This window comes from Oncorhynchus nerka, linkage group LG14 (assembly GCF_034236695.1).
Source record: "Oncorhynchus nerka isolate Pitt River linkage group LG14, Oner_Uvic_2.0, whole genome shotgun sequence".
In the NCBI taxonomy this organism is placed as follows: domain Eukaryota; kingdom Metazoa; phylum Chordata; class Actinopteri; order Salmoniformes; family Salmonidae; genus Oncorhynchus; species Oncorhynchus nerka.
Genome location: NC_088409.1, coordinates 10,996,817 through 11,015,127, shown reverse-complemented (window position 1 = coordinate 11,015,127; position 18,311 = coordinate 10,996,817). Strand labels below are relative to the sequence as shown.

At 41.7% G+C, this 18,311-nt stretch overlaps 1 protein-coding gene across 1 annotated transcript in view; it reads right to left on the bottom strand.

The window, feature by feature from the left end:
* tg (thyroglobulin) overlaps window positions 1–18,311 on the bottom strand; it is a 127,600-nt gene that overhangs the window by 89,449 nt on the left and 19,840 nt on the right. The window contains exons 12-19 of the mRNA XM_065027139.1: window positions 6,470–6,626; window positions 4,668–4,779; window positions 4,333–4,469; window positions 3,932–4,069; window positions 2,861–2,938; window positions 2,129–2,223; window positions 1,645–1,765; window positions 764–961 (exon numbers count right to left, since the gene is read on the bottom strand). Coding sequence (XP_064883211.1) covers window positions 764–961; window positions 1,645–1,765; window positions 2,129–2,223; window positions 2,861–2,938; window positions 3,932–4,069; window positions 4,333–4,469; window positions 4,668–4,779; window positions 6,470–6,626 — 1,036 coding nt within the window. The remainder of the gene's footprint in view (window positions 1–763; window positions 962–1,644; window positions 1,766–2,128; window positions 2,224–2,860; window positions 2,939–3,931; window positions 4,070–4,332; window positions 4,470–4,667; window positions 4,780–6,469; window positions 6,627–18,311) is intronic.

Genomic DNA, 18,311 nt, shown 5'->3' with positions numbered 1-18,311 from the left:
TGTGTGGCGCCCTGGTTCCAGGCAGCTCCTGTCCATCTTTAAACATCCAGGACATATATACCAGACTTACTGTCACAGGCAGGCGTCTTCCCGGTGCCACGTGGCGCCCTGGTTCCAGGCAGCTCCTGTCCATCTTTAAACATCCAGGACATATATACCAGACTTACTGTCACAGGCAGGGGTCTTCCCAGGTCCATCTTTAAACATCCAGGACATATATACCAGACTTACTGTCACAGGCAGGGGCGTCCTGGTTCCAGGCAGCTCCTGTCCATCTTTAAACATCCAGGACATATATACCAGACTTACTGTCACAGGCAGGGGTCTTCCCGGTGCCGTGTGGCGTCCTGGTTCCAGGCAGCTCCTGTCCATCTTTAAACATCCAGGACATATATACCAGACTTACTGTCACAGGCAGGGGTCTTCCCGGTGCCACGTGGCGTCCTGGTTCCAGGCAGCTCCTGTCCATCTTTAAACATCCAGGACATATATACCAGACTTACTGTCACAGGCAGGGGTCTTCCCGGTGCTCCTGTCCATCTTTAAACATCCAGGACATATATACCAGACTTACTGTCACAGGGCGCCCTGGTTGCCACGTGGCGCCCTGGTTCCAGGCAGCTCCTGTCCATCTTTAAACATCCAGGACATATATACCAGACTTACTGTCACAGGCAGGGGTCTTCCCGGTGCCGTGTGGCGTCCTGGTTCCAGGCAGCTCCTGTCCATCTTTAAACATCCAGGACATATATACCAGACTTACTGTCACAGGCAGGGGTCTTCCCGGTGCCACGTGGCGTCCTGGTTCCAGGCAGCTCCTGTCCATCTGTCTGAGACACACACCAGCAGTCTGTCTGGTCACACTGCAGCGGGGAGAACAGCCTTCCATCCACCTGACACTCCGGTTCATAACCCACCACAGACTGACCACTGTCTGTCAACAACTGACACCAGCTAGGACCTAGAGAGACACATGGAGGACAGAGAGGAGATGGTTTAAAGATCATCCTGTTATACATGTTCAACTTTTGATTTAGCAAACTGCAAACGGCAAACAAGATGTGAAGTAGTTGAGTCCTTCAGATGGATTTTATAAACAATGTGATAAACAATGAAATGATATTTCTTGAAAAGGGAAGTATATGAACATGTCTGTCCCAAAATGGTTGGACCACTAAGTGATTGATTGTTATAAGTGATTGATTGTTATATGTGATTGATTGTAATAAGTGATTGATTGTTATAAGTGATTGATTGTAATAAGTGATTGATTGTTAAATGTGATTGATTGTAATAAGTGATTGATTGTAAAAAGTGATTGATTGTAATAAGTGATTGATTGTAATAAGTGATTGATTGTAATAAGTGATTGATTGTTATAAGTGATTGATTGTAATAAGTGATTGATTGTATAAGTGATTGATTGTTATAAGTGATTGATTGTAATAAGTGATTGATTGTTATAAGTGATTGATTGTAATAAGTGATTGATTGTAAAAAGTGATTGATTGTAATATGTGATTGATTGTAATATGTGATTGATTGTTATAAGTGATTGATTGTTATATGTGATTGATTGTTATAAGTGATTGATTGTAATAAGTGATTGATTGTAATATGTGCAGTGTGTTAACATGTCAGTACATGTGAGGTCTCCACTGGGACTCAGGGTAGCAGGCTGGATGGTTTCCCCAGAAACAGGACTGACACACCAGGCTCCACCTCCACCTGAAGACCCCTTCTGGAGCACAGAGAACTGGCCACTCTGGAAACACACAGACAGCACCACAACCGCTGTTATCAAGGACACATACTGTACATACAGGACAATAGAAGAAGACTTTATTGTCCAATAGAAACTAGTGTCGTGCTTTATACCAACCCCTCTGAGAGACACAGATAGACGTTACAACAAGGAGGAGACAGACAGACGTTACAACAAGGAGGAGACAGAAGTTACACCAAGGAGACAGACAGAAGTTACAAGGAGGAGACAGAAGTTACAACAAGGAGGAGACAGAAGTTACAACAAGGAGGAGACCGACAGAAGTTACAACAAGGAGGAGACCGACAGAAGTTACAACAAGGAGACAGACAATTTCCTGATATTTATGCTCAACATTCTGACGAGGATATTCACCACTTCACAAGTTGGGTTGTAGGAGGACTGTGTCCAATCAGAGAGCAGAGCCTGAGCATAACCTCTCTGACACCGGGTCTGGCCTGGAAGACGAGAGGACATTTCCAGAAAACAACTCAAATCATTGAACACCGACAAAAGCAGATCGGAGGAGTGCTATCCTTACATACAGAACAATGGGTGCTATCCTTACATACAGAACAATGGGTGCTATCCTTACATACAGAACAATGGGTGCTATCCTTACATACAGAACAATGGGTGCTATCCTTACATACAGAACAATGGGTGCTATCCTTACATACAGAACAATGGGTGCTTACATCCTTACATACAGAACAATGGGTGCTATCCTTACATACAGAACAATGGGTGCTATCCTTACATACAGAACAATGGGTGCATACAGAACAATGGGTGCTATCCTTACATACAGAACAATCCTGCTACATACAGAACAATGGGTGCTATCCTTACATACAGAACAATGGGTGCTATCCTTACATACAGAACAATGGGTGCTATCCTTACATACAGAACAATGGGTGCTATCCTTACAGACAGAACAATGGGTGCTATCCTTACATACAGAACAATGGGTGCTATCCTTACATACAGAACAATGGGTGCTATCCTTACATACAGAACAATGGGTGCTATCCTTACATACAGAACAATGGGTGCTATCCTTACATACAGAACAATGGGTGCTATCCTTACATACAGAACAATGGTCTCTGCGACTGGTCAGGGAAGCTGGGATGTATCCTCCTTCCTCATCCACACACCAACACTGACCTGGAGACATACAGAACAATGGGTGCTATGACCTTACATACAGAACAATGGAGACAGTGTCAATATAACACTGACCTGGAGACAGTTCTCAATCAATATAACACTGACCTACAGAACAATGGGTATCACAACTCAGTCAATATAACACTGACCTGGAGACAGTTACAACTCAGTCAATATAACACTGACCTGGAGACAGTTACAACAGTCAATAAAACACTGATGGACAGTTACAACTCAGTCAATATAGACTGACCTGACAGTTCCTCAGTCAATTACACTGACCTGGAGACAGTTGGTCAATATAACACTGACCTGAGACAGGGATAACACTGACCTGGGTTACAACTCAGTCAATATAACACTGACCTGGAGACAGTTACAACTCAGTCAATATAACACTGACCTGGAGACAGTTACAACTCAGTCAATATAACACTGACCTGGAGACAGTCAATATACTGAACAGTTACACTTCAATATAACACTGACCTGGAGACAGTTACAACTCAGTCAATATAACACTGACCTGGAGACAGTTACAACTCAGTCAATATAACACTGACCTGGAGACAGTTCAGTCAATATAAACTGACCAGTTCAATATAACACTGACCTGGAGACAGTTACAACTCAGTCAATATAACACTGACCTGGAGACAGTTACAACTCAGTCAATATAACACTGACCTGGAGACAGTTACAACTCAGTCAATATAACACTGACCTGGAGACAGTTACAACTCAATCAATATAACACTGACCTGGAGACAGTTACAACTCAGTCAATATAACGCCACTGTAGCTACTTCATTATTCTTATCTGTTTCCAATCAACATATTATGAATGAAACAATGAGACGTTGCTCATTATGAGAGGTGTCCTTCTAGAAGGGTCTAGAGAAGGTATACTGTACTGTGGCTTGTGTTACACTACTACAGTTACAATGTAGAGTTGGGTTGGAGGTCAGAGGTCGGAGGTGTGACTATGACCTGTGCTGGGGTGGCACTGGGTGGGCAGCCACTGTCTGTGGGCATCACACTGGGGCCTGTAGGGCTGGTAGCCCAGCAGTAGAGACGGTCTCTCCTCCACAGATGCTGCCTGCTGGCTCTGCCAATAGAACCGCAGAGCTGGGAGAGAAAATACAACACGTATGTTCACAGCGTGTTTGACTGCAATATTAACGACATGTTTCAGTTAATAACAACAACAACAACAACACTATGACAGAGAAACAATGACATTGAGATGACACTAAATATTACAACAGTAGCCACCTAACACTCATTAGTAGTTAACTCCTGGCAATGAAAGAAACAAGTAGTAGAGCACGTCACGCAGAAAAGGATATGACGACATATCCAGAGGATATGACATCACACCAGACACATACTGGAGTGGGCAGCAAGTCGTAGAGCAGAGTGTGAGTGGCTCAGCAGCCTATCAGAGAGCAGCGTGGTCTGGTCGGAGGAGGAGAGGGCGTGGAGTAGCTCGTCAGAGGTCAGACGGAGACCTTCAGCCAGCAGGTAGCTGGTACCCCAGAGGAGAACATCCAGCAGAAGAGCATGAGTTGACACACAAACATGTTGGAGAGGTTCTGACTAACGGAACAGTACAGTGTCTTTATTTAAAATACAACATATTATTAATATTATAAATAAATATAGTCACACTCTATACATGGTCCAATAATGTGCTGGGTAAACACCCAGGTGTCTTCAGGGTTACCTGTAGCCCAGAGGGATGTGGGAGCTGTTGGAGAGGAGGACCAGACGCTCAGCCTCCTCCTGGAATTGGTCCACCTCAGCCATCGCCAGGGAACAGGAGCCTGGAGCTGACCCTGGGGAGGGAAGGGGAGAGAGGGGGAGGACCTGGAGACAGAGGAATAGCTCAAACAATTGTTATGTCCAAAATGGCACCCTACCGCCTTAATTAATAATGTAGTGGTTTGGACCAGGGCACCCTACCCCCTTAATAATGTAGTAGTTTGGACCAGGGCACCCTACCCCCTTAATAATGTAGTAGTTTGGACCAGGGCACCCTACCCCCTTAATAATGTAGTAGTTTGGACCAGGGCACCCTACCCCCTTAATAATGTAGTAGTTTGGACCAGGGCACCCCTTAATAATGTAGTAGTTTACCCCCTTAATAATGTAGTAGTTTGGACCAGGGCACCCTACCCCCTTAATAATGTAGTAGTTTGGACCAAGGCACCCTACCCCCTTAATAATGTAATGTAGTAGTTTGGACCAGGGCACCCTACCCCCTTAATAATGTAGTAGTTTGGACCAAGGCATCCTACCCCCTTAATAATGTAGTGGTTTGGACCAGGGCACCCACCCCTATAATGTAGTAGTTTCCATTAATAATGTAGTGGTTTGGACCAGGCATCCTACCCCCTTAATAATGTAGTGGTTTGGACCAGGGCACCCTACCCACTTAATAATGTAGTGGTTTGGACCAGGGCACCCTACCCCCTTAATAATGTAGTGGTTTGGACCAGGGCACCCCTACCCCCTTAATAATGTAGTGGTTTGGACCAGGGGCTTAATAATGTAGTAGTTTGGACCAGGGCACCCTACCCCTTAATAATGTAGTGGTTTGGACCAGGGCACCCTACCCCTTTAATAATGTTTAGTGGTTTAACCAGGGCACCCTATGTAGTGGTTTGGACCAGGGCACCCTAATAATGTAGTGGACCAGGGCACCCTACCCCTTAATAATGTAGTGGTTTGGACCAGGGCACCCTACCCCTTAATAATGTAGTGGTTTGGACCAGGGCACCCTACCCCCTTAATAATGTAGTGGTTTGGACCAGGGCCTACCCCCTTAATAATGTAGTGGTTTGGACCAGGGCACCCTACCCCTTAATAACGTAGTGGTTTGGACCAGGGCACCCTACCCCCTTAATAATGTAGTGGTTTGGACCAGGGCACCCTACCCACTTAATAACGTAGTGGTTTGGACCAGGGCACCCTACCCACTTAATAATGTAGTGGTTTGGACCAAGGCATCCTACCCCCCTTAATAACGTAGTGGTTTGGACCAGGGCACCCTACCCCTTAATAATGTAGTGGTTTGGACCAAGGCACCTTAATAATGTAGTGGTTTACTACCCACTTAATAATGTAGTGGTTTGGACCAGGGCACCCCCCGTAGTGGTTTGGACCAGGGCACCCACTTAATAATGTAGTGGTTTGGACCAAGGCATCCTACCCTACCCCTTAATAATGTAGTGGTTTGGACCAGGGCACCCTACCTTAATAATGTAGTGGTTTGGACCAAGGCATCCTACCCCCCTTAATAACGTAGTGGTTTGGACCAGGGCACCCTACTCCATTAATAATGTAGTGGTTTGGACCAGGGCAAGGTAATACAGCTAGATGGACTGCACACTATGGGCCAGTTTACCGGACACAGATTAAACCTGGTCTTGGACTAAGAAGCAATTTCAATCTCCACGGAACATGCTTTTCAGTCCAGGCCTAGGCTTAATCTGTGTCTGACGTGTGGTGGATCTGCCTACTCACACTGAACAGTCTGTCCTGAAGGGATAGTGGCGTGTCTCTCTCCCAGGAGGTCCAGACAGAAGCAACTCTTTCCCAGACACTGCAAAGCCACGTAGCTCCCGTCCTCCGCACACTTCGGCATGAACACCTCTACCCCAGCAGCCTGGCCTGACTTCACCTTCCAATTGGATCAAAGTTGATTTGCATATGCACATCGTAGGTTTACACAGTACACTACAATGAAACGCTTACTCTCAAGCTCTCTGCACAAACAGCGCAACCAACATGTAAAGTATTCAACAAAGATAAAATAAAATCAATACAAAGTGAGTTCAAATACATCACAGAAAGAAGAGTCAGTACTGTAGTTATTTACAATACAGTACAGAAAGAAGAGTCAGTACTGTAGTTATTTACAATACAGTATAGAAAGAAGAGTCAGTACTGTAGTTATTTACAGACAGGATGCAGGTAGAGAAGAGTCAGTACTGTAGTTATTTACAGACAGGATGCAGGTAGAGAAGAGTCAGTACTGTAGTTATTTTAGAGACAGGATAGGAAGAGTCAGTACTGTAGTTATTTACAGACAGTATGAAAGAAGAGTCAGTACTGTAGTTATTTACAGACAGGATGCAGGTAGAGAAGAGTCAGTACTGTAGTTATTTACAATACAGTACAGAAAGAAGAGTCAGTACTGTAGTTATTTACAGACAGGATGCAGGTAGAGAAGAGTCAGTACTGTAGTTATTTACAGACAGGATGCAGGTAGAGAAGAGTCAGTACTGTAGTTATTTACAATACAGTACAGAAAGAAGAGTCAGTACTGTAGTTATTTACAATACAGTACAGAAAGAAGAGTCAGTACGGTAGTTATTTACAGACAGGATGCAGGTAGAGAAGAGTCAGTACGGTAGTTATTTACAGACAAGATGCAGGTAGGGAAGAGTCAGTACTGTAGTTATTTACAATACAGTATAGAAAGAAGAGTCAGTACGGTAGTTATTTACAGACAGGATGCAGGTAGAGAAGAGTCAGTACTGTAGTTATTTACAATACAGTATAGAAAGAAGAGTCAGTACTGTAGTTATTTACAGACAGGATGCAGGTAAAGAAGAGTCAGTACGGTAGTTATTTACAGACAGGATGCAGGTAGAGAAGAGTCAGTACTGTAGTTATTTACAGACAGGATGCAGGTAGAAGAGTCAAAGAGTTATTTACAATACAGTACAGAAAGAAGAGTCAGTACTGTAGTTATTTACAGACAGGATGCAGGTAGAGAAGAGTCAGTACTGTAGTTATTTACAGACAGACAGAAAGAAGAGTCAGTACGGTAGTTATTTACAGACAGGATGCAGGTAGAGAAGAGTCAGTACTGTAGTTATTTACAGACAGGATGCAGGTAGACAAGAGTCAGTACTGTAGTTATTTACAATACAGTACAGAAAGAAGAGTCAGTACTGTAGTTATTTACAGACAGGATGCAGGTAGAGAAGAGTCAGTACTGTAGTTATTTACAATACAGTACAGAAAGAAGAGTCAGGTAGAGAACGGTAGTTATTTACAGACAGGATGCAGGTAGAGAAGAGTCAGCACTGTAGTTATTTACAGACAGGATGCAGGTAGAGAAGAGTCAGTACTGTAGTTATTTACAGACAGGATGCAGGTAGGGAAGAGTCAGTTCATTAGTTATAAACAGACAGGATGCAGGTAGAGAAGAGTCAGTACTGTAGTTATTTACAGACAGGATACAGAAGGGAAGAGTCAGTTCATTAGTTATAAACAGACAGGATGCAGGTAGAGAAGAGTCAGTACGGTAGTTATTTACAGACAGGATGCAGGTAGGGAAGAGTCAGTACTGTAGTTATTTACAGACAGGATGCAGGTAGGGAAGAGTCAGTTCATTAGTTATAAACAGACAGGATGCAGGTAGGGAAGAGTCAGTACTGTAGTTATTTACAGACAGGATGCAGGTAGAGAAGAGTCAGTTCGGTAGTTATTTACAGACAGGATGCAGGTAGAGAAGAGTCAGTTCGGTAGTTATTTACAGACAGGATGCAGGTAGAGAAGAGTCAGTACTGTAGTTATTTACAATACAGTACAGAAAGAAGAGTCAGTACTGTAGTTATTTACAGACAGGATGCAGGTAGAGAAGAGTCAGTACTGTAGTTATTTACAATACAGTACAGAAAGAAGGGTCAGTTATTTACAGACAGGACTGTAGTTATTTACAATACAGTACAGAAAGAAGAGTCAGTACGGTAGTTATTTACAGACAGGATGCAGGTAGAGAAGAGTCAGTACGGTAGTTATTTACAGACAAGATGCAGGTAGGAAGAGTCAGTACTGTAGTTATTTACAATACAGTATAGAAAGAAGAGTCAGTACGGTAGTTATTTACAGACAGGATGCAGGTAGAGAAGAGTCAGTACAGGTAGTTATTTACAGACAAGATGCAGGTAGGGAAGAGTCAGTACTGTAGTTATTTACAATACAGTATAGAAAGAAGAACGGTAGTTATTTTAAGACAGGTCAGGTAGAGAAGAGTCAGTACTGTAGTTATTTACAGACAGGATGCAGGTAGGGAAGAGTCAGAAAGAAGACAGTCAGTAAAGAAGAGTCGGTAGTTATTTACAGACAGGATGCAGGTAGAGAAGAGTCAGTACTGTAGTTATTTACAGACAGGATGCAGGTAGAAAGAAGAGTCAGTTATTTACAGACAGGATGCAGGTAGAGAAGAGTCAGTACGGTAGTTATTTACAGACAGGATGCAGGTAGAGAAGAGTCAGTACTGTAGTTATTTACAGACAGGATGCAGGTAGAGAAGAGTCAGTACTGTAGTTATTTACAATACAGTACAGAAAGAAGAGTCAGTACTGTAGTTATTTACAGACAGGATGCAGGTAGAGAAGAGTCAGTACTGTAGTTATTTACAATACAGTAGGTAGAAAGAAGAGTCAGTACTGTAGTTATTTACAGACAGGATGCAGGTAGAGAAGAGTCAGTACTGTAGTTATTTACAGACAGTACAGTACAGAAGAAGAAGAGTCAGTACTGTAGTTATTTACAGTACAGTACAGGATGAGGTAGAGAAGAGTCAGTACGGTAGTTATTTACAGACAGGATGCAGGTAGAGAAGAGTCAGTACGGTAGTTATTTACAGACAGATGCAGGTAGGGAAGAGTCAGTACTGTAGTTATTTACAAGACAGATAGTAAAGAAGAGTCAGTACGGTAGTTATTTACAGACAGGATGCAGGTAGAGAAGAGTCAGTACGGTAGTTATTTACAGACAGGATGCAGGTAGAGAAGAGTCAGTACTGTAGTTATTTACAGAGTACAGTATAGAAAGAAGAGTCAGTACTGTAGTTATTTACAGACAGGATGCAGGTAGAGAAGAGTCAGTACTGTAGTTATTTACAATACAGTACAGAAAGAAGAGTCAGTACTGTAGTTATTTACAGACAGGATGCAGGTAGAGAAGAGTCAGTACTGTAGTTATTTACAGACAGGATGCAGGTAGAGAAGAGTCAGTACTGTAGTTATTTACAGACAGGATGCAGGTAGGAAGAGTCAGTTCATTAGTTATAAACAGACAGGATGCAGGTAGAGAAGAGTCAGTACTGTAGTTATTTACAGACAGTACAGAAGGTAGGGAAGAGTCAGTTCATTAGTTATAAACAGACAGGATGCAGGTAGAGAAGAGTCAGTACGGTAGTTATTTACAGACAGGATGCAGGTAGGGAAGAGTCAGTACTGTAGTTATTTACAGACAGGATGCAGGTAGGGAAGAGTCAGTTCATTAGTTATAAACAGACAGGATGCAGGTAGGGAAGAGTCAGTACTGTAGTTATTTTTACAGACAGTTATGCAGGTAGAGAAGAGTCAGTACTGTAGTTATTTACAGACAGGATGCAGGTAGGGAAAGAGAATTAGTTATAAACAGACAGGATGCAGGTAGGGAAGAGTTACTGTAGTTATTTACAGACAGGATGCAGGTAGAGAAGAGTCAGTTCGGTAGTTATTTACAGACAGGATGCAGGTAGAGAAGAGTCAGTACTGTAGTTATTTACAGACAGGATAGAAGAGAAGAGTCAGTACTGTAGTTATTTACAGACAGGCAGGTAAAGAAGAGTCAGTACTGAGTTATTTACAATACAGTACAGAAAGAAGAGTCAGTACGGTAGTTATTTACAGACAGGATGCAGGTAGAGAAGGTAGTTATTTACAGACAGGATGCAGGTAGGGAAAGAGTCAGTACTGTAGTTATTTACAGACAGGATGCAGGTAGGGAAGAGTCAGATGCAGGTAGGGGAAGAGTCGGTAGTTATTTACAGACAGGATGCAGGTAGAGAAGAGTCAGTACGGTAGTTATTTACAGACAGGATGCAGGTAGGGAAGAGTCAGTACTGTAGTTATTTACAGACAGGATGCATAGGGAAGAGTCAGTTCATTAGTCAGTATAATTTACAGACAGGATGCAGGTAGACAAGAGAAGAGTCAGTACTGTAGTTATTTACAGACAGGATGCAGGTAGAGAAGAGTCAGTACGGTAGTTATTTACAGACAGGATGCAGGTAGAGAGAGAGTCAGTACAGACAGGACTGTAGTTATTTACAGACAGGATGCAGGTAGAAGAGTCAGTACTGTAGTTATTTACAATACAGTACAGAAAGAAGAGTCAGTACTGTAGTTATTTACAGACAGGATGCAGGTAGAGAAGAGTCAGTACTGTAGTTATTTACAATACAGTACAGAAAGAAGAGTCAGTACGGTAGTTATTTACAGACAGGATGCAGGTAGAGAAGAGTCAGTACGGTAGTTATTTACAGACAGGATGCAGGTAGGAGAAGAGTCAGTACTGTAGTTATTTACAGACAGGATGCAGGTAGGGAAGAGTCAGTGCAGGAAAGAAGAGTCATTAGTTATAAACAGACAGGATGCAGGTAGAGAAGAGTCAGTACTGTAGTTATTTACAGACAGGATGCAGGTAGGGAAGAGTCAGTTCATTAGTTATAAACAGACAGGATGCAGGTAGAGAAGAGTCAGTACGGTAGTTATTTACAGACAGGATGCAGGTAGGGAAGAGTCAGTACTGTAGTTATTTACAGACAGGATGCAGGTAGAAGGTCAACTGTAGTGCAGGGAAGAGTCATTAGTTATAAACAGACAGGATGCAGGTAGGGAAGAGTCAGTACTGTAGTTATTTACAGACAGGATGCAGGTAAAGAAGAGTCAGTACTGTAGTTATTTACAGACAGGATGCAGGTAGAGAAGAGTCAGTACTGTAGTTATTTACAGACAGGATGCAGGTAGACAAGAGTCAGTACTGTAGTTATTTACAGACAGATACAGAAAGAAGAGTCAGTACTGTAGTTATTTACAGACAGGATGCAGGTAGAGAAGAGTCAGTACTGTAGTTATTTACAATACAGTACAGAAAGAAGAGTCAGTACGGTAGTTATTTACAGACAGGATGCAGGTAGAGAAGAGTCAGTACGGTAGTTATTTACAGACAGGATGCAGGTAGGGAAGAGTCAGTACTGTAGTTATTTACAGACAGGATGCAGGTAGGGAAGAGTCAGTTCATTAGTTATAAACAGACAGGATGCAGGTAGAGAAGAGTCAGTACGGTAGTTATTTACAGACAGGATGCAGGTAGGGAAGAGTCAGTACTGTAGTTATTTACAGACAGGATGCAGGTAGGAAGAGTCAGTTCATTAGTTATAAACAGACAGGATGCAGGTAGGGAAGAGTCAGTACTGTAGTTATTTACAGACAGGATGCAGGTAGAGAAGAGTCAGTTCGGTAGTTATTTACAGACAGGATGCAGGTAGAGAAGAGTCAGTTCGGTAGTTATTTACAGACAGGATGCAGGTAGACAAGAGTCAGTACTGTAGTTATTTTTACAATACAGTTATAAACAGACAGGAGAAAGAAGAGTCAGTACTGTAGTTATTTACAGACAGGATGCAGGTAGAGAAGAGTCAGTACTGTAGTTATTTACAATACAGTACAGAAAGAAGGGTCAGTACTGTAGTTATTTACAATACAGTACAGAAAGAAGAGTCAGTACGGTAGTTATTTACAGACAGGATGCAGGTAGAGAAGAGTCAGTACGGTAGTTATTTACAGACAAGATGCAGGTAGGGAAGAGTCAGTACTGTAGTTATTTACAATACAGTATAGAAAGAAGAGTCAGTACGGTAGTTATTTACAGACAGGATGCAGGTAGAGAAGAGTCAGTACGGTAGTTATTTACAGACAAGATGCAGGTAGGGAAGAGTCAGTACTGTAGTTATTTACAATACAGTATAGAAAGAAGAGTCAGTACGGTAGTTATTTACAGACAGGATGCAGGTAGAGAAGAGTCAGTACTGTAGTTATTTACAATACAGTATAGAAAGAAGAGTCAGTACTGTAGTTATTTACAGACAGGATGCAGGTAAAGAAGAGTCAGTACGGTAGTTATTTACAATACAGTATAGAAAGAAGAGTCAGTTATTTACAATACAGTACGGTAGTTATTTACAGACAGGATGCAGGTAGAGAAGAGTCAGTACTGTAGTTATTTACAGACAGGATGCAGGTAGAGAAGAGTCAGTACTGTGCAGGTAGGGAAGAGTCAGTTATTTACAGACAGGATGCAGGTAGAGAAGAGTCAGTACTGTAGTTATTTACAGACAGGATACAGTACAGAAAGAAGAGTCAGTACTGTAGTTATTTACAGACAGGATGCAGGTAGAGAAGAGTCAGGATGCAGGTAGAGAAGAGTCAGTGCAGTTATTTACAATACAGTACAGAAAGAAGAGTCAGTACTGTAGTTATTTACAGACAGGATGCAGGTAAAGAAGAGTCAGTACGGATAGTTCAGTTATAGAAAGAAGAGTCAGTACTGTAGTTATTTACAGACAGGGATGCAGGTAGAGAAGAGTCAGTACGGTAGTTATTTACAGACAGGATGCAGGTAGAGAAGAGTCAGTACTGTAGTTATTTACAGACAGGATGCAGGTAGACAAGAGTCAGTACAGTTATTTACAATACAGTACAGAAAGAAGAGTTACTGTAGTTATTTACAGACAGGATGCAGGTAGAGAAGAGTCAGTACTGTAGTTATTTACAATACAGTACAGAAAGAAGAGTCAGTACTGTAGTTATTTACAGACAGGATGCAGGTAGGGAAGAGTCAGTTCATTATTTACAGACAGGATGCAGGTAGAGAAGAGTCAGTACGGTAGTTATTTACAGACAGGATGCAGGTAGGGAAGAGTCAGTACTGTAGTTATTTACAGACAGGATGCAGGTAGGGAAGAGTCAGTTCATTAGTTATAAACAGACAGGATGCAGGTAGGAAGAGTCAGTAGTTATTTACAGACAGGATGCAGGTATAGAAAGAAGAGTCAGTACTGTAGTTATTTACAGACAGGATGCAGGTAGAGAAGAGTCAGTACGGTAGTTATTTACAGACAGGATGCAGGTAGAGAAGAGTCAGTACTGTAGTTATTTACAGACAGGATGCAGGTAGGGAAGAGTCAGTACTGTAGTTATTTACAATACAGTACAGAAAGAAGAGTCAGTACTGTAGTTATTTACAGACAGGATGCAGGTAGAGAAGAGTCAGTACTGTAGTTATTTACAATACAGTACAGAAAGAAGAGTCAGTACGGTAGTTATTTACAGACAGGATGCAGGTAGAGAAGAGTCAGTACGGTAGTTATTTACAGACAGGATGCAGGTAGGGAAGAGTCAGTACTGTAGTTATTTACAGACAGGATGCAGGTAGGGAAGAGTCAGTTCATTAGTTATAAACAGACAGGATGCAGGTAGAGAAGAGTCAGTACGGTAGTTATTTACAGACAGGATGCAGGTAGGGAAGAGTCAGTACTGTAGTTATTTACAGACAGGATGCAGGTAGGGAAGAGTCAGTTCATTAGTTATAAACAGACAGGATGCAGGTAGGGAAGAGTCAGTACTGTAGTTATTTACAGACAGGATGCAGGTAGAGAAGAGTCAGTTCGGTAGTTATTTACAGACAGGATGCAGGTAGAGAAGAGTCAGTTCGGTAGTTATTTACAGACAGGATGCAGGTAGGGAAGAGTCAGTACTGTAGTTATTTACAATACAGTACAGAAAGAAGAGTCAGACTGTAGTTATTTACAGACAGGATGCAGGTAGAGAAGAGTCAGTACTGTAGTTATTTACAATACAGTACAGGATGTCAGTACTGTAGTTATTTACAATACAGTACAGAAAGAAGAGTCCACGGTAGTTATTTACAGACAGGATGCAGGTAGAGAAGAGTCAGTACGGTAGTTATTTACAGACAGGATGCAGGTAGGAAGAGTCAGTACTGTAGTTATTTACAATACAGTATAGAAAGAAGAGTCAGTACGGTAGTTATTTACAGACAGGATGCAGGTAGAGAAGAGTCAGTACTGTAGTTATTTACAGACAAGATGCAGGTAGGGAAGAGTCAGTACTGTAGTTATTTTACAATACAGTATAGAAAGAAGAGTCAGTACTGTAGTTATTTACAGACAGGATGCAGGTAGAGAAGAGTCAGTACTGTAGTTATTTACAGGTAAAGAAGAATACAGTATAGAAAGAAGAGTCAGTACTGTAGTTATTTACAGACAGGATGCAGGTAAGAGAAGAGTCAGTACGGTAGTTATTTTACAGTACAGGAAAGAAGAGTCAGTTCATTAGTACAGGTAGAAGAGTCAGTACTGTAGTTATTTACAGACAGGATGCAGGTAGAGAAAGAGTCAACGGTAGTTATTTACAGACAGGATGCAGGTAGAGAAGAGTCAGTACTGTAGTTATTTACAGACAGGATGCAGGTAGACAAGAGTCAGCTTATTTACAATACAGTACAGAAAGAAGAGTCAGTTATTTACAGACAGGATGCAGGTAGAGAAGAGTCAGTACTGTAGTTATTTACAATACAGTATAGAAAGAAGAGTCAGTACTGTAGTTATTTACAGACAGGATGCAGGTAAAGAAGAGTCAGTACGGTAGTTATTTACAATACAGTATAGAAAGAAGAGTCAGTTACGGTAGTTATTTACAGACAGGATGCAGGTAGAGAAGAGTCAGTACGGTAGTTATTTACAGACAGGATGCAGTAGAGAAGAGTCAGTACTGTAGTTATTTACAGACAGGATGCAGGTAGACAAGAGTCAGTACTGTAGTTATTTACAATACAGTACAGAAAGAAAGAGTCAGTACTGTAGTTATTTACAGACAGGATGCAGGTAGAGAAGAGTCAGTACTGTAGTTATTTACAATACAGTACAGAAAGAAGAGTCAGTACGGTAGTTATTTACAGACAGGATGCAGGTAGAGAAGAGTCAGTACGGTAGTTATTTACAGACAGGATGCAGGTAGGGAAGAGTCAGTACTGTAGTTATTTACAGACAGGATGCAGGTAGGGAAGAGTCAATTCATTAGTTATAAACAGACAGGATGCAGGTAGAGAAGAGTCAGTACTGTAGTTATTTACAGACAGGATGCAGGTAGGGAAGAGTCAGTTCATTAGTTATAAACAGACAGGATGCAGGTAGAGAAGAGTCAGTACGGTAGTTATTTACAGACAGGATGCAGGTAGGGAAGAGAGTCAGTACTGTAGTTATTTACAGACAGGATGCAGGTAGGGGAAGAGTCAGTTCATTAGTTATAAACAGACAGGATGCAGGTAGGGAAGAGTCAGTACTGTAGTTATTTACAGACAGGATGCAGGTAGAGAAGAGTCAGTACTGTAGTTATTTACAGACAGGATGCAGGTAGAGAAGAGTCAGTTCGGTAGTTATTTACAGACAGGATGCAGGTAGGGAAGAGTCAGACAGGACTGTAGTTATTTACAATACAGTACAGAAAGAAGAGTCAGTACTGTAGTTATTTACAGACAGGATGCAGGTAGAGAAGAGTCAGTACTGTAGTTATTTATAAACATACAGATGCAGTTATTTACAGACAGGATGCAGGTAGAGAAGAGTCAGTACGGTAGTTATTTACAGACAGGATGCAGGTAGGGAAGAGTCAGTACTGTAGTTATTTACAGACAGGATGCAGGTAGGAAGAGTCAGTTCATTAGTTATAAACAGACAGGATGCAGGTAGAGAAGAGTCAGTACTGTAGTTATTTACAGACAGGATGCAGGTAGGGAAGAGTCAGTTCATTAGTTATAAACAGACAGGATGCAGGTAGAGAAGAGTCAGTTCGGTAGTTATTTACAGTCAGGATGCAGGTAGGGAAGAGTCAGTACTGTAGTTATTTACAGACAGGATGCAGGTAGGGAAGAGTCAGTTCATTAGTTATTTACAGACAGACAGGATGCAGGTAGGGAAGAGTCAGTACTGTAGTTATTTACAGACAGGATGCAGGAGAGAAGAGTCAGTACGGTAGTTATTTACAGACAGGATGCAGGTAGGGAAGAGTCAGTACTGTAGTTATTTACAGACAGGATGCAGGTAGGAAGAGTCAGTTCATTAGTTATAAACAGACAGGATGCAGGTAGGGAAGAGTCAGTACTGTAGTTATTTACAGACAGGATGCAGGTAGGGAAGAGTCAGTTCATTAGTTATAAACAGACAGGATGCAGGTAGAGAAGAGTCAGTACTGTAGTTATTTACAGACAGGATGCAGGTAGGGAAGAGTCAGTTCATTAGTTATAAACAGACAGGATGCAGGTAGAGAAGAGTCAGTACGGTAGTTATTTACAGACAGGATGCAGGTAGGGAAGAGTCAGTACTGTAGTTATTTACAGACCGGATGCAGGTAGAGAAGAGTCAGTTCGGTAGTTATTTACAGACAGGATGCAGGTAGAGAAGAGTCAGTTCGGTAGTTATTTACAGACAGGATGCAGGTAGAGAAGAGTCAGTTCGGTAGTTATTTACAGACAGGATGCAGGTAGAGAAGAGTCAGTTCGGTAGTTATTTACAGACAGGATGCAGGTAGAGAAGAGTCAGTACTGTAGTTATTTACAGACAGGATGCAGGTAGACAAGAGTCAGTACTGTAGTTATTTACAATACAGTACAGAAAGAAGAGTCAGTACTGTAGTTATTTACAGACAGGATGCAGGTAGAGAAGAGTCAGTACTGTAGTTATTTACAATACAGTACAGAAAGAAGAGTCAGTTATTTACAGACAGGATGCAGGTCAGTAGTTATTTACAGACAGGATGCAGGTAGAGAAGAGTCAGTATGGTAGTTATTTACAGACAGGATGCAGGTAGGGAAGAGTCAGTACTGTAGTTATTTACAGACAGGATGCAGGTAGGGAAGAGTCAGTTCATTAGTTATAAACAGACAGGATGCAGGTAGAGAAGAGTCAGTACTGTAGTTATTTACAGACAGGATGCAGGTAGGGAAGAGTCAGTTCATTAGTTATAAACAGACAGGATGCAGGTAGAGAAGAGTCAGTTCGGTAGTTATTTACAGACAGGATGCAGGTAGAGAAAGAGTCAGTTATTTACAAGATGCAGGTAGGGAAGAGTCAGTTGTTTACAATACAGTATTTACTGTAACAGACAGGATGCAGGTAAAGAAGAGTCAACGGTAGTTATTTACAATACAGTATAGAAAGAAGAGAGTCAGTTCGGTAGTTATTTACAGACAGGATGCAGGTAGAGAAGAGTCAGTACGGTAGTTATTTACAGACAGGATGCAGGTAGAGAAGAGTCAGTACTGTAGTTATTTACAGACAGGATGCAGGAAAGACAAGAGTCAGTACTGTAGTTATTTACATACAGTACAGAAAGAAGAGTCAGTACTGTAGTTATTTACAGACAGGATGCAGGTAGAGAAGAGTCAGTACTGTAGTTATTTACAATACAGTACAGAAAGAAGAGTCAGTACGGTAGTTATT